The sequence below is a fragment of the Peromyscus eremicus genome, chromosome 7 (assembly GCF_949786415.1).
Source record: "Peromyscus eremicus chromosome 7, PerEre_H2_v1, whole genome shotgun sequence".
NCBI classification, from domain to species: Eukaryota; Metazoa; Chordata; class Mammalia; order Rodentia; family Cricetidae; genus Peromyscus; species Peromyscus eremicus.
In genome coordinates, this window is record NC_081422.1 from 112,686,551 (window position 1) to 112,710,163 (window position 23,613).

The 23,613-nt window shown below is 48.7% G+C and overlaps 1 protein-coding gene and 1 non-coding gene across 3 annotated transcripts in view; both read left to right on the plus strand.

Annotated features, from left to right (window-relative positions):
• The first annotated feature begins 8,129 nt into the window (after window positions 1–8,129).
• On the plus strand, window positions 8,130–8,199 carry LOC131915741 (small nucleolar RNA SNORD113/SNORD114 family). Its single transcript, XR_009380397.1, has one exon. It is a non-coding gene; the product is annotated as a small nucleolar RNA SNORD113/SNORD114 family (small nucleolar RNA).
• Window positions 8,200–15,109: 6,910 nt separating this feature from the next.
• Ctdspl (CTD small phosphatase like) overlaps window positions 15,110–23,613 on the plus strand; it is a 126,686-nt gene continuing 118,182 nt past the window's right edge. For both annotated transcript variants that reach the window (XM_059268865.1, XM_059268866.1), the window contains exon 1: window positions 15,110–15,203. In XM_059268865.1, coding sequence (XP_059124848.1) covers window positions 15,125–15,203 — 79 coding nt within the window. In that variant the 5' untranslated portion in view covers window positions 15,110–15,124. The remainder of the gene's footprint in view (window positions 15,204–23,613) is intronic.

The following is a 23,613-nucleotide window of genomic DNA, read 5'->3' on the forward strand; positions in this document are numbered from 1 at the left end:
CCCTCATTGGCTCTTAGCCCAGCTACCTCACTTCCTCTTCCTACACAGCTCTGTCACTGTCTGTCTGTACACACCTCCAGGTCTCTATGGTTGGTACTGGGATTAAAGGTATGTGTCACCACACTTGGCTCTGTTCCCTAGTGTGGCCGTGAACACACAGAGATCCTGCCTACTAAGGGATTAAGGGCATGTGCTGCCTGATTTCTTTGTTTACTTAAAATGGCTGGCCTTTCTACCCGCCCCCATCTCCAGGCAAGCTTTATTTATTAACGCACAAATAAAATATCACCACATATCATATTTGTGACAAATGACTTATCCAAAGGAATTGGTTCTGGTCTGGAGTGGCCCCAGCCCTGTGACTCTAGGTCCCCTAGAACTCAGCTGGAGGACCTAAACATTCTGAGCCCCACCAGGTGGTGGACTTCCCCCACACAGAAACTGGGATGTGTTTCTGTGAAGCACTAAATGGACAGACACACACACACACACACACACACACCCCGCTTGAGGACCATCAATGCTGGACCTTCCTCGGGGGTCTGTTTCCTGCAGCCAAGGGAGACTGACACCCCTGGGACACACACTGCCCAGCAGAGCTCTGTGTACTTAAGCAGGCAGAATGAATGTCAACTTCATCCCTATCAAGGACTCACAGACACAGTAAACAATGACTTTGGGGAACTCTCAGAGGTCTAGCTAAATGCAGCTGGCTGGGATTTTTATTTGCCCAAAATATTTTGATGCCATATTTTGCAAATACATTTTAATGGTTCCAGAATTTCCATAAATTTTACTTCTTTGGATCCATCTCAAAGCTCAGAGCAGGACAGGAATACTCTTCTGTGTTATACTCCTTCCAGAAGCTTATGGGCCACAGACCACTGTCTGAATCTTCCTGCCCAGAGGAGCAAAGTTGAAAGACTTATCTGTCACCTCTTCAAGTCCCTACCCAGCTCCTCTCTATGCACTCTAGCTAGCCAGCTCTCAGGTACGGCTCACAGGGAGGGCCTCCCAAGGCAAAGGAGTATCTGAGCCAGACAGGGCGCACCTGACCATTTGTTGGGTTTGGGAGCCTCACCTAAGAACCAAGGTTAGCAATGATTGTGGGGAGGTTGGCAGTGTGCACAGCAGCATGTGAGAATGTGTGCAGGAGTGATTAATGCAGCAGCATGTGAGAATGTGTGCAGGTGCTGTGGGATGGTCTGTATGTCAAGTGTGTTGCTGATTGGTCAGTAAATAAATCACTGATTGGCCATTGGCTAGGCAGGAAGTATAGGCGGGACAAGGAAAAGAATGCTGGGAAGTGGAAGGTGGAGAGAAGGACACTGCCAGCCGCCATGAGGACAAGGAAGATGTAAGGTACCAGTAAGCCATGAGCCATGTGGCAAAGTAAAGATTAATAGAAATGGGCTAAATATAAGAGTAAGAGCTAGACAATAACAGGCCTGAGCTAATGGCCAAGCAGTTTAAATAATGAAAGAGTCTGTGTGTTTATTTTATAAGTGGGCTCTGGGATTGGCGGGACTTGGTGGCGGGAGCTGGAGAGAAATTCTCCAGCAACAAATGGCGCCCAACGTGGGGCAAGAGTTTCCACCTAAAAACTTAGAAAAAAGATTCTAAAACGGAACTAAAAACAGCTTCCTAATTGTCTCTCTCAAATGAGCGGCAGCTGCCGGTTTGAGCTACTGGCGGGTTCCTAGCGTGCGCTCTCGACCTGCAGTATGGTGGGAATGAGGCCTCTACAAGTAGCACATTAAACTGTGTGGTGGATTTAGCCTTTGCTAGTACAAAACAAAAAGAGAGGTTTCTGGGTTACACGCTACTTTGGTAAAAGTGTAGACCCACTATTTCTGAGAGTTATGGCTCCCAGAGCTGGAGGAAAGCGGACCGCCGCCATGTTGGGAAGCTGAAGTGGGCGGAGCCAGCAGCCACTGACCCATTTCAGGCTTAGAAGGCTGCAGTTTAAAGCAATAGACTCATGCTAATATAAAAAAATAAGCCACGTAAAGATGGCTACCACACAAAGAATCTGGATTATGTTCTCTTTGATATTCGTAACTGCAGAAAAACATTTGATTGTAAAAGCTGTTGAGTTATGCCAAAATGTATATTTTAAAGGTACCTTGACTTCAAAATTTGGATATAAGGATATGTTGCTTTGGAAAAGAGTCTCTGCTTTTGTTTCCACAGAAAGCCAGAGACTATGGATTTGTTCCAGATTAAGATACATCAGGTTTGACCAGCCAAGACCCCCTGAAAGGTCTCCAATGACACCATGGCCCAGATGACTCAACATCCAGAATGGTTCCAAGGCAACTGGCTCAGACGATACAGCCTCATGGACTACTCCATGATCCTAAAATTTTCTTCGTGTCCCCATAAGATACAGCGCCCCCCTCCAGCAGGAAGTAGTAAGAGAAGCTACGCCCAAATTCCCAAATATACCAAGCTGGCTTTAGAGATGGAATTGGCTCACTCCCCCTCTAAACCCAGACATATTGCTCAAAAAAAAAAAAATGGTTAAGAGATTCTTGTGTCCCAAATCAAAAGAGCCCTCTGGTGTGGGACAGAGAAAAACCAATATTTTTATTTAAAGCAGGTTGATTATAAATACAATCTCTTTCTAAAGAAAAAAAGGGGATAGTTTAGATATGATAGGATGAAAGGGTAGATTAATGAACCTACTTTTAAAGAGTAACAACTTGTTTAAAATGTTTTACATCGCTATAGATTTTAGTTTATTGATACAAGTTTATACTTAATTTTGTTATACTGTATATATATTTCTATTCTTGTTTGAGGTATTATGTTTATGTAACTCATTTAAAATTATAATGGATAATTAAAAAATAGATTAATAATTAGTCATCTATGATAATCATATTTGTAGCCATGTTAGTTAAGTCTTCTAGGTATACATAGTTATATTTCAGATAGATAGGTAGTCTTCAAACACTTCAAAGACCTACAGAATATGGCATTTAAAATGTTTTAAAAATTTAGACTTTCTGGACAGTGAGACATGTCTGCTCCTGACAGCACCGATTTACTTCAGAGAGGAGGATGGGCATCGAAGACACTCCATACGGAGTTTATCTTCACCTTGACAAAAATAGCCATTTGGGCAAGAAACTGTTCTTGCCTGGACTGCCTGATCAACTGGACATGCAGGACCCATACAAAGGTGACCACTAAACTTTGCTTGACAAAATGGTCCTTCAGGTTCCTGCTTTACAGAGAAAACTGCCAGACATTCTACAGGACACAGAGAAAAGTGAATAAGAGACTCTAGGCCTGTGGGCTGAAGACAGATGCCCCAACTTTACAAGAGAACTTTGAATGACTGTCCAGGCTGCCAGCTGTCTCTGTCTACCCTACAAGACTCCTAAAAGTTGCTTATATCCTTCTCCATTTCTCAGGTAGTAGTATATCCTTCTGAGGTCTTTGATGTGGTTAAAGACTAGATACTTACAATTTTCCTTAGTTATAATAAAAGATAAGTTAGATATAAAACCTTAAACTTACAAATATAAGATAGATAGGATCTCTTCTTTAATATTATAACTGTAATTATTGCTTGATAATTGTTTTGTTATATGTAATTTTACTATGTTAAAGTTAAAACCTTCCTTTTTAAGAAAAGAAAAGGGGAAGTGCTGTGGGATGGTCTGTATGTCAAGTGTGTTGCTGATTGGTCAGTAAATAAATCACTGATTGGCCATTGGCTAGGCAGGAAGTATAGGCGGGACAAGGAAAAGAATGCTGGGAAGTGGAAGGTGGAGAGAAGGACACTGCCAGCCGCCATGAGGACAAGGAAGATGTAAGGTACCAGTAAGCCATGAGCCATGTGGCAAAGTAAAGATTAATAGAAATGGGCTAAATATAAGAGTAAGAGCTAGACAATAACAGGCCTGAGCTAATGGCCAAGCAGTTTAAATAATGAAAGAGTCTGTGTGTTTATTTTATAAGTGGGCTCTGGGATTGGCGGGACTTGGTGGCGGGAGCTGGAGAGAAATTCTCCAACAACATGCAGGAGTGATTAATGCAGCAGCATGTGAGAATGTGTGCAGGAGTGATTAATGCAGCAGCATGTGAGAATGTGTGCAGGAGTGATTAATGCAGCAGCATGTGAGAATGTGTGCAGGAGTGATTAATGAGGCATGAGCACGGGTGTGAGAGCAAGTGGGCAGGCTCGGCCTCTAACACCCATGTGCATGGGGGCCGCACACCTTTGATCCCAGCACTCGGGAGGCAGAGGCAGGCAGATCTCTATGAGTTTGAGGCCAGCCTGGTCCACAGAGTGAGTTCCAGGACAGCCAGGGTCACACACAGAAACCCTGTCTTTAAAAACAAACAGACCCAATGGGCAAAGCAGAAATGAAATCCCTATAGAGATTCCCTCCCTCTCACCTGCACATAGAATCTGAGAACTAGAAGGTGGGGTTCCAGCGCAGCTGGAGGAGTTGGGCCATGCGGTCAGGGCAGACACAGAGGCCCGGGTAGAGAAGATGGTAAAGAACAGTTAGTCAGTGCCAGCACAGAAAAACCAGCTGGGCAGATAGCCTCATCACATGTGCCCTGTGCCCTGGCATGCATATGAGCCTGTGTACAGTTGAGCATGTGGCTGCATGTGCCAAAGTGTCTGCCTGTTCCCAGACCTGCCCAGCCAGGGCCCTGCCCATGGGAATGATTCCAGCAGGCAGCGTTACCACGGGCAGCCTCCTGTCAAAGCTGATGACGTGAATGACTGAAGAAGACAGTAGCCTTTTCAGATAGGGCCACACACGCACACAGATACACCAAATCATATCCACGAGGCTGTGCATGCGTGGACAACCCAGTGTGTGTGTGTGGTGGGGGGACATAAAATATGAGGCCCTACCTAAGGAGCTCCTGTCATGAAATCAGCCCCCCGTCTCTCTGGTCTTTCAGGACTCAAAGCCACTCCTGGGCTGAGGGCAGATGGGGGCCGTTCCTCTGCTCAGGAGTTACTCCTTCACAATAGGGGTGCAGGGTAGGGCTATGTCCTCTCCCAACTCAGGGTTTTCAGGTAGCTGTTCTTGTACCCAAGTTCCCTGGGTAGAGAAGACCAGGAATTTTGGAGGTAGTGGGGGAAAGGTGTACCCTCCTCCTGGGTTTCTAGATTCCAAGAATATTCCATCTTGGATCCCAGAATTATCCAACACTTCCTGAATGATTTATAGTAAGTCTCCTCCTAGCCCCTGTGTTCATCAGCCTGGCTGTCTTTTCCTTGTCAGTGGCCACCAATCACTCTACCTTTTCATCTCCGAGACTGGATGCCAACAGAGCACATCACTCTGCTTCCTGGTTTCTGTCCTCTCCAGACCCTCACATTCTCGAGGACTTTCCTGTTAACCTCTGAGGAAAGCTAAACAGACATGTCAGGCATGGCAGCTGGGTGGAATGGAGACAAGCCTGGACCCTCTGTGGCTGTCAGCTAGCCCCAGGAGCTGGAAGTAGAGGTGCCTAGTGCCATGTCCAGCGCGACATGGAAAGGAACTCACAATACTCAGCCACCAGGCGGCAAGCTGCACCTGCCTGACCACTGACCCATTTCTGGGCCCTTATTCTTGGGCATGAGTGTCTTTATAGGTAGGATGTGGCACAGAAGTCCCACCTGGGGTCAGGTAGAGGGCATCCCTGGGGATGTATGCAGAAGGGAGGATGGCTAGCAAGCCCCTGGACCCTGCATTGAATGGGAAGAATCTGTGATGGGGGCAGCAGATTATGGTAAGCGGATGGATCATGATACTGAGGGTGAGCAGTTGACCCTTTAGGAATGACGTCATGCCCCAGTCTCAAGCATGCAGCCATGCTTGGTTCCATAAGCTAACAGACTCCCTGCTGTTGCTAAAGCTGCCTTGAGTTCTCCCTTCAACCCACAGACATGCTCTAGTTACGTGATACTTATTCCTTGCACAAAAAGTTATCAGTGAGTGGGAACTGGAGAGATGGCTAGGCAGTCAAGAGAACTGGTTGCTCTTCCAGAGGACCTGGGTTCCAATCCCAGCACCCAATGGTGGCTCACAACCACCTGTAACTCCAGTTCCAGGGGATATGACACCCTCTTCTGGACTCTTCAGAGACCAGGCACACACGGTACACAGAAAGACATGTAGATAAAACACCTATGCACATAAATTAAAAATAAATCTTTTTTTTTTGTTGTTTGTTTTTGGTTTTTTGAGACAGGGTTTCTCTGTGTAGCTTTGCGCATTTCCTGGATCTTGCTCTGTAGACCAGGCTGGCCTCAAACTCACAAAGATCTGCCTGCCTCTGCCTCCCGAGTGCTGGGATTAAAGGCATGCGCCACCACCGCCCAGCAAAAATAAATCTTTTTATCAGGTTTACCTGCAGGTTGAATTCCAAGCGCAGCCTGCTGTCTGGAGCCAGCTTCTCCCTCCGTCATCACGCAGCCTTCTCTGTGTGCACTGGATGCAGAAACCCACCAGCTCGGAAAACTGAAGCCCCTAAAAATGACTCTGAGTAACATCTCTGTGCTGACGGAAAAACCAGCTCTCCTCTGTGCCATCCGTGATTATCCCTCTGCCTTTCATTAGGCCTAAGCCTGCAATACTGAAGCACAGAGATTTAGTGTGGGTGAGGCATGGTCTGCTTAGGAGTGGGGCTTCTTGGAATGTCCTGCAGAACCTTGGCCTTGTGCCCACTAGGAGAGAAGGGCTAGAGAAACCTCACCCAAGTCCAAAAGAATCACAAAAGAGACACAGACCCGAGGGCAGGCATCGCTGTGCAACCACCTGACCAGCCACCAGGAGTCTCTCTCTGTTCAGAAACTACTTCCTCCTCTCCCAAGAAGAGAATCAGCACCTTCAGGCTCTGCTCCTGAAGGAGCTAAGAGGAAAGTGCCGGAGACCCGTGAAGGCAGACTCAGAAAAGGACAATTACCAAGAGGCAGCACAAAGGACACACAAAACTGAGGGCACACGGGACCAACAAACAGCCTGGGACAGAGATTCAAGGATGGAGAGCAGGCTGGGAGTGCCAGACCTAGGCCATCTCCGACAGGCTTCAACCCTCGGCTTGGGTACCCAAGCCACAGGCCGGGAGGCCGTTTCTTCCTTGCTCACCTCTCACTCAGATTTGTTCGCTCTCCTCCCACAGGATGTCTGGAGTCTGTTCAGTCCTCTCTGTTCACCGCAGCCACCAGTTCCCTTCTGAATGGGTTCCTCTAACTTTCACACTGCTGCTCACCAACTGTTAGCTGGCAGGAATCTCCTGGACGTGTGTCTGCTCAGCATTCCCACACTCCTTCCCTCTAAACCACTCCCACTGTCTCCTGTGTGGTAAGGCTTTGCTTGACCATACCCTGTCCATCACCAGACCCTCATCCCAAAGCCCAGTTTCTTCCGACTCTCCTCACTCACTACTACTCTCCATACACACTAAGAGCTCACCACCATACTACCTTAGGGTCCTCCAAGACTGGAGGTCAGGCCACCCTCACCAGTGCTTCTCATCTGTCTTCCCATCTGCTCCCGTGCATGGCTCCCAGGCCGGAGCTGCTCCCGTGCATGGCTCCCAGGACTGAGCTGCTCCTGTGCATAGCTCCCAGGCCGGAGCTGCTCCCATGCATGGCTCCCAGGCCGGAGCTGCTCCCGTGCATGGCTCCCAGGACTGAGCTGCTCCCGTGCATAGCTCCCAGGCCGGAGCTGCTCCCATGCATGGCTCCCAGGACTGAGCTGCTCCCGTGCATGGCTCCCAGGCCGGAGCTGCTCCCGTGCATGGCTCCCAGGCCGGAGCTGCTCCCGTGCGTGGCTCCCAGGACCGAGCTGCTCCCGTGCATGGCTCCCAGGGCCAGCTCACCAGTTCTAGCCTCATGGGTGTTGGTATTCTAATCTTGATCTTTCACTCCATGCAGCCCTCTTTCTCAGCTCGTGGTCTCGCTACATTTTCCACGCCCCTGTTTTTGCTGGTGGTGTTTCATTTGTTTGTCTTTTTCAGTCTTTCCCACTAGTTTCCCCCAAAGAAGCCTGGGGTAGTGGTGCACACCTTTCATGTCAGCACATGGGAGACAGAGGCAGGAGAATCTCTCTAAGTGCCAGGCCAGCCAGGGCTACATCTTGAGGCCCTGTCTTAAAGAAAGAAAGATCGATGATGACCACTGGTGGCCTATGATTCCTGGATTGTGACTACCTCTGGAAGTCAGAGGTCCGTATTATAAAATACTTAGATACATATGAGATCTTAACAGCAGATATGAGTGATAGTCTGCTTTTACAGTTAGATAAAAAGTGGTAAGGCATTTTTAAATTTGATATGACTCCGGAGGATGAGTACTAATCATATATACTAAAACAAAGTTTTTTCTGACTGTACATTTGAGGTTGCCATATGAATGTTCTTGGTAGGGTCAAAGCCATTATCATTGGTTTTGTCAAGAAAAGCATGGAATAGTGTAATGCACACTTAGATGAGAACTAAGAAGCAGAAGGACAAGCAGACAGATTGCACGGATGAGTGAACACAATGTCAATCTTTTTATAATCTCTTCCTTGTGCTCTTAGAATGGAGACCCCTAGGCTGATTTACACACTCTCCCTTGGTCATGAGCTTCTTGACCAGCTCTTTGTGTCCATCAATATAGACGCAGTGTGAGTATAGTTCCTGTCTTTGTGTTGGATTCGGATGCTTTGCAAAGCCCTTCACTGAGTTGATAAAGGACCACTATCAATGGGAAGAGCAGCTGTCTCTAAAGGGTTAATACGGCACATGTACGAAAAACAAAAATTTTGCTAAATTAAGACTACATGGCTCAGTCCACCACTGCATCTGCCTCCTCGGCCCGGGTTCTTAAAGCATCCACGAGACACGAAGAAAGACGGGCCAGCAGCAGGGGGGGGGGGGGGGCAGGAACCCAAGGCTGCCTGTGTCTGTCTCCTGAGGGAGGTGGGCCGACTGGGGAACTGTAGCTCATTGCTCCACACACTCCCTACATCCTCCACCAACTCCTGCCCTTTCTTATGCTTCAGGATACTCAGCTGTGTGAGTCCGGAGTCAGACCACGTCCCCGGTGCCCTCACCTCAGTGGCAGACACATGCTTCCTTCCCCTGATGTGTAGCAGTCGCTGGACATTGTACATGTTGGTCTCCACATGCTTGAGAGCAGAGGTTTGGCCTCCCTTCCTGTAGCTGAGAAAGGGACAGGACCCATGATTGAAAACCCACCTCGTGCAGGAATGAGTGTGGGAGTGAGCAAATGCACGTGTATAATTATGTGTGGGGATGATACATGTCTGTGTAACACATGTATTTGAGTACCTGTGAGCATGTGTATGTGTGAGTACATAGGTACACGAGGCACAAGTGTGCATTGCTTATTAGCATGTGGAACTGTGTAGACTGAGGTAAGTTCGGGGATTTCATATGGGCTTTTTACCCAGGTGAGTCTAGACGTGAGTAGATGGAAGGGCATATCTGTGTGGTGGATATGAATACTCAGGTTTGCATGCCCATCCACAGGACATGCATTGGGTGGCATGCATTTTTTCATATACACACAGACTTGTCTGTACTATATGCAAATATCTGACCCAGTGATATCAAACAAAAATTATTTAGTATTGGCAATTAGATTAACCATTTTCAATCAAAAATGTGACAGATAAAAAAAAAAATTTGAATGCTGGGTGGCTGTAGTGCATGCCTTTAATCTCAGCACTTGCGAGGCAGAGGCAGGCAGATCTCTGTGAGTTTGAGGCCAACGTGGTCTACAGTGTGAGTTCTAGGACAGCCAAGGCTACACAAAGAAACCCTGAGAAAAGAAACAAACAAATGGAAAAAAAAAACATCCCCCTCCCCCCAGAAAAGAATATGCAATAAAGCTGGATGTGGTAGCACACACCTTTAATCTTAGCACTCAGGAAACACAGACAGGTGGATCTCTGAGTTTGATGTCAGCCAGTATACAGAGCAAATTCCAGGACAGCCAGGGTTACACAGAACCCTGCCTTGAAAAAAACAAACAAAACAACACAATATACATATCAAATGAGACGCTCATCTCTGTGGAGGATTCCAGGGAGTCTGAAGCACACTCAAAGATCTGCCCTTTCTTGTTCAACTCTAAGATGGTCTTATAATAAAAAAAAAAAAAAAAAAAACTTGGGGCCAGATATTGGGGTGAAAGCTGAAATATCAGAGAAGCAGAGCAAGCCACAGCCACCACCTATTACCTCACCAAACTCCACGAATCCTCTGACTGAAATCCTGAGTCCTCATCCGAATGGGTCTCAGCTGAACTACTTTAGTTCCTGTGTCCTCATGCCTTATATACCTTTCTCTGCCCAGACATCACTTCCTGGGATTAAAGGCATGTGCCACCAATGCCTGGCTCTGTTTTCAGTGTGGCCTTGAACTCAGAGATCCACATGGATCTCTGCCTCCCAAGTGATAGAATTAAAGGTGTGTGCCACCACTGCCTGACCTCTGTGTCTAATCTAGTGGCTGGCTCTGTCCTCTGATCCTCAGGCAAGCTTTATTAGGGTACACAGTATATCACTACAGTCCTTTATATTTTTTGCTTCATAATTTCAATAGCACCAGTAATCCTGGAACTCTCTCTGTAGACCAGTCTGGCCTTGGACTCAGAGATCCGCCTACCTCTGTCTCCCCGTGCTGGAATTATGTGTGCCACCACACCAGATCTAAAGCTGTTTTTATATTAGCGGCACAAGAGTACTATATCATGGCAGTATGTAAGGGAAACATGACTTCTACCCATCCTTTTAACTGTTTCTGAGCCTCTCTGAGCCTTGATATAGCTGACCTCCAATGGATGCCATCTGTCCTCTGGATACTGGGGATGCTTTACTCAAATTCCCAAAGAGCCACAAATAGGAACAGATACTGTCATGCCTGATCTATGGGAGAGCAGGGTAGCTCAGCTCCATAATCCTCAATGCCTAGATCAGATCCTAGCGAACAGAAGGCACTTAATAAATGCTTGCTGAATGGCCTGGGATATTTTATCTTTTGTCATTTCTCAAGGTTTTGTTTTTGTTTTTTGTTTTGTTACTCTTAGGTTTTTCCCCTGCAAGATCAAAAGCATTTGCCCATATTTGTCTTGGTGTATTTGGTATTGTTTAATTAGTTGATTCATCTTGTATATATGGTGTAACAACTAAGGTGTAGCTGTATATTCGCCTCATGGTTAATCTGTAGGCACATACTTTAATCTTCCATCTGGAAACCAAAGTACTGTGTCAACTCAGTCTCTCTGTGATACTATGAAATTATTTATTATAGTTATAATGGTTATGTCACCACATGAAAAACACATTTAAATTTAAAATTTACTCCTAGAAATAGCTTCACAATACTAAAACAATGGCACTCTCAGTAGACACACTAACATAGAAACAGGAAAATGTCACAGGGTCTCGCCCCTAGACACAGAACTATAGGCAACTAATGATTGCTAGGAGAGGGAGAATCAGCCTCTCCCATGGATGAGTCCCCATATAGGTTATCCAATACCAAGTGGTCATTTCTGAAACCATACACACACACACACACACACACACACACACACACACACACACACACACAAAATGGACTCAGTGGGTTGTATTTATACCTTGTGTACACATATCCATCTATTTTGTGTGTAACAAAAATACTCATGGAAAAATGTATTTAAATTTTTTTGTTTTATGTGTGCTTTGCCTGCACTTATGTCTGTGCACCATGTGCGTGTAGTGCCCTCAGAAGCCAGAAGAGGGCATCGGATCCCCAGAACTGGAGTTACAGGTGGTTGTGAGCCACTATGTGGGTGCAGAGAACTGAATCCGGCTCCTTGGAAGCACATCCAGTGCTCTCAACCACTGAGTCACCGCTCCAGCTCCGACCTTATCATTTTAAACATGTGGTTTGGTTTGGTTTTGATAACAACATAAAAATCTGGTCTGCAATGACAAGAAGAAATGGAAGAAAGATTGATTTAAGGATGGGATGGGACGATGGGTAACATGTTTCTTTGATTTCTATGAATAAGTTGAATTCTTAAATGGACAGATGGGAGAGAAAAGAACCTTAAGGACAGACAGAAAGCTGAGTTCTTCCTCCCCGGACCGACGCAGGATTTTTGATGCTCCCAGCCTTGATGGGGAAATGGCTCACTTACAGCAGTGGCAGTGATCAATGAGGAGATGGATTACCATTCAAAGTGCCCAGAACAAGCAACTGTGAGTGCTCAGCCACATCTGGGCCATCTCCACCAACACCCCCCCACCCCACCCCATTAACACACACACACACACACACACACACACACACACACACACACACACACACCATCCCATCACCCCAGCACCAAGGCTCAAGGAACATCTGGAAAAGGAGGCAGAAAGAGTGTAAAAGCAAGATAGGGGATTGAGCTATGAAATGTTTCCCTCTTTCACAAGTTACCCCAAGGTAGTTGTAGTTGCCTGCACAAGATCAGGCCAGGCAAGAATTCCAACAATGAGTGGGGAAGGCCTGCAAGGGCCCCACACCACCTTAAAAGCTACTGGCAGTTGATGGCTGCTAGGGCAGGAAGAGTCACTTTTCTTGAGAAGTGTAGCCACTAGTGAGTTCCCCGTGCCTCCGTGAATGATCCCACATCCATGTGCTCAGGCTAACAATAATCAGTAGGTCAAATAAATAATTATAGAAGAGGACATGAAACTGAACGGGAGATGTAATGGGGTTGCTGAGGGGAGTTGGGGGATGAATTGATCAAGACACAGTGTATACATACATAAAATATTCAAACAATAAATTTAGAGAGAAAGGAAGGGTGAATGGGTGAAATGGTGGGGTGGGGGTTGAGGGACTTGCAGGTGATTTCAGGAAGCTGAGAATGGTGGAGGATGCCGGCTGGTAAGGAAAGAACTTTTACTGGAGGGTCCTAAAAAAATCACTGCTACAGAAAAAGCTAAGCAGGAGACTCGGCGTGTGAAAGCCGTTTCTGGCGGCCCTGTATCCCACCCTTCATGGACTCCCACCCCTTTCTTAGCCAAAGGAATCCAGGGCTTAAACACATGCTCAGGTGAGTTCAGACGATCCAGGCATCTCCTCACAATGTGTGACAGGCATTGGAAGATGAGACGGGCAAGTGCTGGGTGCCACCGGGCTTTAATGAGCCTGCACCAGCGAGGGCTAGCGAGGTCATGCCCCGAGGGTGGGCTACTCGTTGAGGCTCGCCTGCCTCATCAAAAGGGCACTTCGCGCTTCATGGTTTGGCTGCCTCCAGATATTCACTCTAAGAAGTGCACATACTCCTGGGCGAGCACACCCTAAGGGCACCTGGAACGCCTTCTCCAGGCGCAGTACCAGGATGCCACTTGCCTGGGTTTGGGAACAAAACGCTGACCTCTTGCCTAACTCCCTTAGACAGCAGCTCGTGTTTCAGGCGCAGAAGTCCTGCCCCGGGGCAGTCTCCCACAGTGGGACTCTCCCGACTCCACCGGTCCGCGGGCTCACCTCTACTTAGAGGCGCTTCTCGAAGACTTTCCAACTTTACACACGGCTTGACTGCGGCCAGCACCGGGATCCCAACCCCGTGGAAAAGTGAGTAAGTCCCACTGGGCCTCCCCTCTGGAAGGCCACCGCGGGGCGGGGGTTGCGGGGGGCGGGGGCGGAGGGAGGCAAGTGCGCGCGCAAGCTGGAGAGCGGGCGGAGTCAAATTTTTCTCTCCTGCCCGCCCATACGTCACGAGTCTCAGCCCCGCCCAGGCAGTGGTGATTGGTGAGCAGCGCGCGCGAGCGCCCACGGCCCGCGCCCACTGCAGCAGTGCCCCGCCCACCGGTTGACAGGGATGCAAGTCTGGCCTGCAAGTTGGAACAAGAAGGTGAGGGCGCCGAAAGGCTCAGACCCTCCAAAACTGGTGGCTGTTACCCCAGAGCCGGCAGCAGCCCAATGCCCCAAGTACTGGAGACCGGGCCCAACTCTGCTCCCATAGGCCACTTTCCACCCTCAGCCCTCAGCCACATCCTCCTTTCTGCCTCCAAGCGGCAGAGGTGCCCACAGCCCCTCGCCGAGGTGCCCACAGCCCCACGTGCCTGGAGGTCTAGCGTCAAAGACGCACTGTTCCACACACCGATTCTCATCCCGATTGCTTATGCAGACTGCACAGTGCGAGCCTGGACTGCGGACTCTCCGCGCACCACTCATCGCCTCCTCACTCCCGGGTCCAGCATCCGCTCGGCCCTACCTCACACCCTAGCTCTACATCACCCCAACTCCGTGCCCGAATCCTTCTGCAGCCTCGCTCCCCGCTTCCCCTGGCGGAACCTCCATTCCCAGTTCAAGCGTCAGGACGTCCCTCGCCCGGAACCCACTAGCGACTGCAAACGTCTCCCACGGCGTCTGGCCTCGGGGTGAATAAACCTCCCTGGGCCTCAGCCGGTGATCCCGCTGCACCAGGGCCTCCACCGCGCGCGCCCCGCTCGTCCATTCCCCGCTCCGCGGCCCACCCCATCGCCGAGCCCGCTCCTTCTCCCAGGCTCCACTGCACCCTCCCACCTACTCCGAGGCCCCCTGTGCCCCGCGCGCGCCGCAGTCCTCGGCCCTAAGACCACACCCCGCGCGCTGTGCCCCCGACCCGGCCCCGCACCCCTCTCCGGGGCGGGCGGGCGGGCAGCGCCGGCGGCGGTGGAGGCTAGTCCTCGGGCCGGGACACACCCACCCGCCCGCCCTCCTCGCTTTTCCTCCCTCCCTCCTGCGCTCCCTCTCTCCCGCCCTCCCGCCCTAGCTCAGCGCTCGCTCCTTCCCTCCGTCGCCCGCTCGCGCTTCCCGCGGCGCCGGGCCTCCCGCTCCGCCTCCCCGAGCGCGGCTCTCCCGGGCGCGGCTCCGGGGTTCATGCTGACGAGGCGGCGGCCGCTCCAGCCCAGCGGCGGCGGCGGCGGCTGGAGCTGGGGCGCGGGCCCCGGCCTCCTCTCTCGGAGCGCGGGGCCGGGCGGCGGGCGCGCCCCGGCGGCGGCGGCGGCGAGCGCCCCACCGCGCCGCGCCCCTGCGCGCCCCCTGCGCCGCGCCCCCGCGCGCCCCCCGCGCCTAGCTTGCGGGGGGCCGGGCCTGCGGGCGGCCGGCGCTGCGCGCACCCATGGACGGTCCGGCCATCATCACCCAGGTGACCAACCCCAAGGAGGACGAGGCCCGGTCGCCCTGCGCGGGCGAAAAAGGTGAGGAGGGGCACAGGCAGCTGCCGCGAGGGGTGTGAGTGCACCCCGCGTCGCCGGAGTTCTCAGTGTGCGCCCGCACGGGCGTGGGGGAGGGGTGCACCGGGCCAAGAGGGTGCGTGGGTGTGGGGTGCGCCTGGAGCAGAGCGAGGCTGCGAGGGTGCTTGTGCCCGCTGAGCTCGTGTGAGTGTGCAGGAGCGGCTGAGAAGTTGGGATCGGGTGTGTGCACTGCACAGAGCTGTTCTAAGTGTGCATGCGGTGCGTGTGACAGGTTGTGAGTGCACCTACGTGTACGCAGGCCAGCTGGAAGATTGTAAGGGCGTGTGTGCTTCTAACAGATTGTGTGTGTTGCTGCTGACAGGCTGTGAGTTTGTGGTCTTCTGTGGAGGTCTGTATGCATCTGACTGAGAGGTGGAGTGTGTGCAGAGCCGGAGCCTGGGGACATTGGATGTGTATGTATGTTCACTTCTGATGGAGTTGGTGTGTGTGTGTGTGTGTGTGTGTGTGTGATTGTGTGCCTACACTACCCAACTGGCAGAGTGAATGCACTGTTTCTCTCTACTGTAAGGATGTGTGTGTGTGTGTGTGTGTGTGTGTATCTGCCAACCAAGAACCTGTGGGTACATGAATGCACACATGCTTGTGCCTGCTTGTGCACAGCACAGTCAGGCCATGTCTTGAGAGTAGTTGGTTGTGCGAGTGGAAGAGCGAGGTGAAGAGGAGCAGTGCTGAGCACACACGTACAGGCACACACGCACACTTCCTTCTTAGCTCTCGTCTCAAATCCACCAACCAGCCAGTGAAGAACTCCAAGGCCTGGCGTCTCAGGCCTCGGGTGGGTGGGTGGGTGGATGGGTGGGTGCTAAGCAGCACTCTGGAAACTGTTAGAGCTGTCCCTCTGGGGAGCTGGTCAGGGGCCCAGCCGGCAATGCATTGTTGTACCTGGTTTGTGGGGGCATATTCTGGCCCCAGTCCCTTTCTCTATTTACTTTTTGGTCTTTTTCTTGGTGTGTTGACCCCTCGGAACTGCCTGGAGTCGCTGTGCGTCCTGCAGGTTGGACAGACTGTTTAGAAGAGCTGACCAATCTGGCTTGGTTTGTTCTGGCGACTCACTGTCCCTCTGCCATGTGCGGCACAAACACCTGAATCTCCCTGCCCTCCCCAAGGACTTGCTTGCCCCCTCCACCCTCTGTGCCTGTGCAGTGAGCAAGGACTGCAGCCCTCCTGGGAAACAGGATGAGGAACAGTCCAGCACCTCTCCCCAAGTAGGACCCCAGGGCAAGCCAGGAAGATGCAGAGCATCCCCAGAGGTCCCTCAGGTGGGGATTTGCCATCCCATTTCACTCCGGACACTGTAAACACCGCCTGTGTAGACACACTGGTTTTCTAAATGTAAAATAAAGAATTCAAACTCTCCCCCCAGAAGCCTTCTATGCCCTATAAATGAGTTTTAAAAACCCTGCAAGAGGGTATGGAGTGAATCCCACGCCTGCCTGGGCCTCAGTGGATCGCACCTCTGTGGCCTAGCCTTCTCACCATAAGGGCCAGCGTTCTTGGGGCCCTGGCTGGGTATGTCCCCTCAGGGAAGGTCCCTGAAGGAAGCATCAGGAAAGCTTGGAGAACCCAGTGCTCCTCTCTACTGTGGACTGTGTGAGAGTGAACCCTCAGCTCTTGTTGCAGGAGGTGTGGCAGGCAGCTGGGGACTGCTCAGCACCTGGGCCTCTTGCGCCCCTCACCCCAGGAGCAGGCATTTTGCAGACTCCCCCTGTCCTCTGGATGCTGGGATTCCTGAAGCAGAGTCAGTCTGTAGAAAAGCCAGACCTTGTATGTGTTTCGTTTCTGGAGGTGCTTGCGCTGTTCGCTCGGCCTGTTGACATTGCTTTTCTGAACAGGCTTTTCATATCTTCAACAGCGGATTTTGTTTGTTTTCGGTGTCGGATTGGTTACTTGTTAACTGCTTCGGGGAATTCCTTGCCTGCTGTCCTCGGGTGGGGTGCCTGGCTAGGAAAACCATTAAAATCCCACTAACATGAGGTTTTGGTTTTTTTTTTTTACTCCAAAAAGTTAATATAATTTTGATCATATGTGGTATAACAAAATACTTGAGAATCAGTTTTTATTGTTTGTTTTTTAAAAATATTTTTGGCTTGGCCGGGCGGTGGTGGTGCACATCTTTAATCCCAGTGCTCAGGGCAGAGACGGGAGGCTCTCTGAGTTCAAGGCCAGCTTGGTCTACAGAGCGAGTTCCAGAACAGCCAAGGCTTGTTCTTTGACAGCCCCAGGTATATGCATGTATCTTGATCATGCCCAACCCAGCTCCCCCAGCCCCCTCCAGCGCATGCTCCTCCCACCTCGAGTCTATTTCTGAGAATCAAATTTTGAAACAGATTCTTTAGAATAATGAACCACCAAACAGGTTCAGCAGTGTCTCCGGCTTCAGCATGCTGATATCTTTAGATAGGCAGAACATGGTTTGCATAATTTAAGACAGTCATTTTGTTATTAAATATTGGGCCTGCAATGTTTGGAAGTGTTTGTGGTATGAAAGTGATGGATGGCTGTAGAATGTTTGCTTTGGTGATTTATTCTGTCAAATAGGAATGACAGTGACCAACTGCTCTTGGGTTTGGTGGGAGGGACTCTGCCCTGTGTGCAGTGGACTGCTGCTCCACAACTTTAGTTTCAGTAGGTTTACGAAGGAAGTTTGATGTGCTGGCAGCGAGTTGAGTTACTTCTGGACACAGCAGATGTGGTGGTGTACTCGGGGATGGCTGTCACCATCAGCTTAGCCTGCCACTCTGGACTTACTCCCCCAGCTGTGTGTGACTGGACTGTAGTGTAGTGTAAGGCTACAAAGAACGATGTCCCATCAGCCTCGCTGTTCCCACCATGCCGTCTCTTAGCACTTAGAAAAGCAGACAAGAGATAGGCATGAGAAAGCCTTGGGAGAAGAAAACTGAACGACTGGTCAGTCTGCGAACTACCCATTCCCAGGCTATTCTTGTTAAACATTTAAGTGACTTCCAATGTTCAAAGCTGACAGATGTTTGGAGGAAAACGGGTCCTCTCAGTAGACTTGGGAGAAAATTAAAAAAAAAAAAAAGTACAGATTTTGCTTGTCCTTTAGATTTATTTTTATTTCATGTGTATGGGTGTTTTGCCTGCATGTATGTCCATACACCATGTGTGTGCCTGGTACATGTGGAGGCCAGAAGAGGGTGTTTGATCCCCTGGAACTGGAGTGACAGATGATTGGTTGTGAGCCACCATGTAGGTGCTGGAACTGAACCCAGCCAGTGCTCTTAACCAGCCCCAGGAGTGCAAGCATTTTAAACAGTAATTTAATACTTAAAGCATGAGGAATGCTTTGGCTGCAAGTAACAGAAAACCAGGCTTCCTGCAGCCTAAGCCAGCTCCTCCGTTATGACAAGTGTCTGGAGGTTGGCTGCTGTGGCTGTCATCAAGCAGCTCTGATGTGAGAGCCAGCTTCACGGTGAGTGTCTTGGCTCCCCACCCCATGCTGCATCCTGGCTGCAGCCCCTCTAGTGACCCTAGTTATCCTCAAGACGGGAAAAGAGACCGAGCAGGTCAGGTTTAGCCCTCTTACCTGGAAAGTCGACATTCCCAGGCACTGCTCAGCAAACTTTTGTTCATGTTTAATTGGCCAGAACTGGGTCATGTGGCCTCCCTTAGCCTCAAGCAAAACGGAGGAAACAGAGGGACCAGTGTGGGTGCGGCTGACCCCAGAGTTACCTGTGTTCTCCATGTCCCTGTCACAGAGGAGTCAGCTCCTCTGCACTCCAGAGACACAGTGCGATGATGTCGCTGCTGACCACATGCACGGCTTGCAGTAACAACATTTCCAGACATCCTGTGTCAACAGGTGATTCAGGCTGGACAGTGGGACCTCAGTCCTGCAGAACAAATGCTACCAGGCCGTTGGAACAGTTAAGTTACATCTGAACACAGACATGTGACTTTCTGAGACATTTCAAAGTGAGAAATCTCAAAAATGACATAATAGTATGATCCTATCTTGTTTAAAAAAATCAAATACACAGAACTGAACAAACGTCTAGAAATACACACACACAAAAATAATCTGGGAGGAGCAAACACACAGGGATGATTCCCTCTGGGGCAAAGGCTGAATGGTAAGTGAGGCAACTTCGGCTAGCTCTTTGGAAAGAAATCATTTGAAGGAATTGTACAATAACAAAACAAACTCCCAAAACCTTGATTAATATGCAGAAATATCCAGAACATTTCAATGCTAGCTAAGCAGCTAATTGTTTTGTGAGCTAATAGTTTTACAGGAGATTACTGCAGGCCAGTGAGTTTATGCAGATATTCAGGCCCAAAGTACTGAGTCTGCCTCTCATACATGTTTGTGGCCTTAGTCATTTGTAAAATATAATTTAACATTTTTAAAATTTTATTTCACGTGTATGGGTGTTTTACCTACATGAATGTATGTGTGCCATGTGCATGCAGAGGCCAGAAGAGGGAGTCAGTTCCAGATGGGAGTTACACACAGTTGTACATTGCCATGTAGGTGCTGGGACTTGAACCCAATTCTCTGGAGGAGCAGCTTGTGGTCCTAACTGAGAGCTTCCGACCTTGGAGGTGCTGACAGAATTACAGCCAAGAAAAGGGTCTTATAGGCAGTAATCATTTCAGACGATGGGATAGATCGGAAGAAGGTTCCCATTAACATTTTGTAGAGGGGATGTGAGACAGGGTCTCATGAACTTCAGGCTGCCCAGGAATTTTCTGGGTAGCCAGAGTTAGCCTTTACCTCCTACGTGCTGGGATTGCAGTCATATATCAGTGTGCCCAGTTAATTAAGTTTTTAAAAGTAAACTTTTGTCATGGTTGTTGTTGTTGAGACGGGTTTTCCCCATGTAGCCCTGTCTGTGTAGACCAGGCTGGCCACAAGCTCAGAGATCCCTTGCCTCTGCCTTCCCAGTGCTGGGATTAAAGGTGTGCATTCCACACCAGACTTAAATTCCCCATGCCTGACTTAAACTTTTATTTAACATAACTGTAGATTCATATGTTGTTATAAGAAATCACACAGGGCCAGGTGTGGTGATGCATACCTGAGACCAAGATCACAGATTCCAGGCTAACCTGTGGCAGGACCCTTTGAAGAGGAAAGAGGGAGGGGAGGGGAAGGGAGGGGAAGGGTCACAGAGATCTCTGTCTCCTCTGCCCTGATCCCCTCAGTGTTAATATTTTGCAAGACAATGAATGTCTTTACAGCCGAGATGTTGAGAATGACCTTATCAAGGCAGAAATTACAGTACCAAGAGACTCCGCTCACTCTTTAACGCTCTTTCTAGCCACAGCCTTTCCCTTTCCTCACCTGGCCCCCTCCTTAGCACACTGGCAACCTCTATTCTGTTTCCTATGTCCAAAATTTTGTCATTTCAGAAATGTTAGCTAGGCAGGATCAGACAGAATGTGATCGTTTCAATGTACTCTTTTCCCTCAGTATGATTCTCCAGAGAGTCATTCTGTTACTGCTCATGTTAATATTTGGGTTTCCTTGTTCCTTGCTGTGTAATAGTCAGTGTGTGAACATACCACAGTTTGATTGCTCATCCTCTGGAGATAATCTGGGTTATTTCTAGATTTGGGGTATTTTGAATAAAGCTGCCATGAACACATACGGACATTTTTATGTAAGTGTAGTTACTGGGTCGTGTGATGGTTGTAAGTTTAATTCACATTTTTTTAATTTAAAATAAACTGCTGTTTCTTTGAATAAACATACCATTTTGCTTTCTTAGTAGCAAGTAGAAGGCATCTATTTCTCTAAAGCTTCGAGTATTTAATGTTGTCATTTTAAAAAATTATATATTTGTGTATGTATGTGATATGTCCTGCACTGTCACTACCGGCCTTATTCCCCTGAGACAGGGTCTCTCACTGAACCAGGCCAGTGACCAAGTCCCCGCCGCCCTTGTGGCTCTGTTGCATACAGCGCTGGACTTGTACAGCCACATCTGACCTTTTAGGTGGGTGCTGGGGGCTTGAACTTGATCCTCATACTTGTACAGCAAGCACTCTTACCCACCAAGCCATTTCCCTAGCCCCTGTCACCACATTCTCATAGACAGGGAGTGGTCACTCATTATATTTTAAGATTAAATGATGCGGGCTGAGAAAGAGTGTGGAGTAAGACACAGAACTCAAAAACAGACCATGCAAATGTACCCAACAGATTTCAGCAAGTTCAGATGAAGAACAGGGGCTGTGAAGGCAGCACAGCTGTGAAGAATGATTGCTGGGGCTGGAGAGATGGCTCAAAGGTTAAGAGCACTGTCTGCTCTTCCAGAGGTCCTGAGTTCAATTCCCAGCAACCACATGGTGGCTCACAACCACCTGTAATGAGATCTGGTGCCCTCTTCCGGCCTGCAGTCGTACATGCTGTATACATAATAAATTTAAAAAAAAATCTTAAAAAAAAAAAAAAAAAGAATGATTACCCCGCAAGCGTGAGAGCGTGAGTTCCAGTCCCCAGAACCCGTGTAAAAAGCCAGGCATGGGTGGACTCGAATCAGGGTTGTATGATTTTTAGTAAACAAATCCTATTAATGTTGCACTGTGCTCTCTTCGTAAAGCAGTTAGGAATCTCGATTTGGATGTCCATGTGTTCTGTGTTAGCATACAGACATACAACTGGCATTGTATACTTATCCTGTGTCCTGTGTCTTTGTTGAGCTCACTGATTTGCTATGAGCCTTTCTGTGGATTCATACAAGTTTTGATATAAGCAATCTTGTCAAATAAGAACATTTATTTTTCTTCGAGGCTGTATGCCTTTCATTTATTTTTCTTGCTTTATCACGCTGACTAGAACATGGAATAGTACATTAAGTAACTGGTGAGGATGGATGGATGGATGGATGGATGTCTTTGCTCCTATTTGGTTACTTTTCTGTTGTTGTGATAAAGCCATGACCAAGGCAGCCCACAGAAGAAAAAGTTTATTTGGGCTTACTGGTTCCAGAGGAGTAAGAGTCACTCATGGTGGGGACACGTGGCAGCAAGCAGCAGACATGGCGGCAGGAACAGGAAGTTGAAGCTCACACCTTCAACCACGGGAAGGAAGTAGGCATGTGACTCTTTCTTTATGTCAAAGCCCACTCCCAGTGATGTACTTTCTTCCAACCAGACTGTACCATCTAAACCTCCCCAGCTAGGGACCAAGTGTTCCAATACCTCGGACTGTAGGGGATGTTTCTGGTTTAAACCACGGCAGCTCCCAAGCTGAAGATGAACTCCTTATCTTCCACCAATAACCATAATATCAGTTGTCAGATTTTGGTTTTTTGTTTGTTTGTTTGTTTATTTGGAGACAGGGTTTCTCTGTGTAGCCCTGGCTGTCCTGGAACTCACTCTGTAGACCAGGCTGGTCTAAAACTCACAGAGATCCTCCATGCCAGAATTAAAGGTGTGAGCCACCACCACCTGGCTCAGTTGTTAGATTTTTGAGTCATTGGATTGGTGAAGTTCCCTCTGTCCTAGGTTTTCTGGGTTTTCTAGAAATTGAAATTTTCCGTAGGTCCTTTCTGCTTAAGTCAGTATAATCATGCTCGTTAATATGGCAGTGCACATTGACTTTGAATATGGACCCAACCTGACATCCGTGAACAAACTTTGTGTTGGAGAATTATTTTCTAAGTATTGATAAACCGTCTGTGAGCAACACTGTCTTCAGTTTCCCTTATTTAATTTTCACTTACGTTGTCTTTTCCTGGTTTGATATCAACCTCGTGAACTATGTCAGGGAGCTCTCTGTCCTATGTTCTGGAGCCAACTGTGTGGAATCAGTGTGTTAGTTTTCCACTGAAATCATCTGGGCCTGGAGATTTCTTTGGAGCAGTTTTTAAATCTCCAAATTCAACTTTTTCAGTAGTTGTAGAGTCGTTTAAATAATCTCTTCCATATGGGCAGACTTGTGATAGAGAGGGTTTCTTGATTTAAGCGGACAGATGTCTGAGCATTGGGCCGTCCGTAGTATTTATTCCCTTGCCGTCTTCCTGTTATGTATAGAACCAGCAGCAGGGAGGGAGGGCAGTGGTCATTTGTGGCCCCAATTATTTTCTGTCAGTCTTGCTAGGAGCATCTCAACTTCCTTGGTCTTTGTTCATTGTTTTTTTACCCCTCTATTTTCTTTTTCTTTTTTTGTTTTTGTTTTTGTTTTTGTTTTTGTTTTTTGAGACAGGGTTTCTCTGTGTAGCTTTGCACCTTTCCTGGAACTCACTTGGTAGCCCAGGCTGGCCTCGAACTCACAGAGATCCGCCTGGCTCTGCCTCCCAAGTGCTGGGATTAAAGGCGTGCGCCACCACCGCCCGGCATACCCCTCTATTTTCTGTGTTCAATTTTATAATTTCTTTCTGCG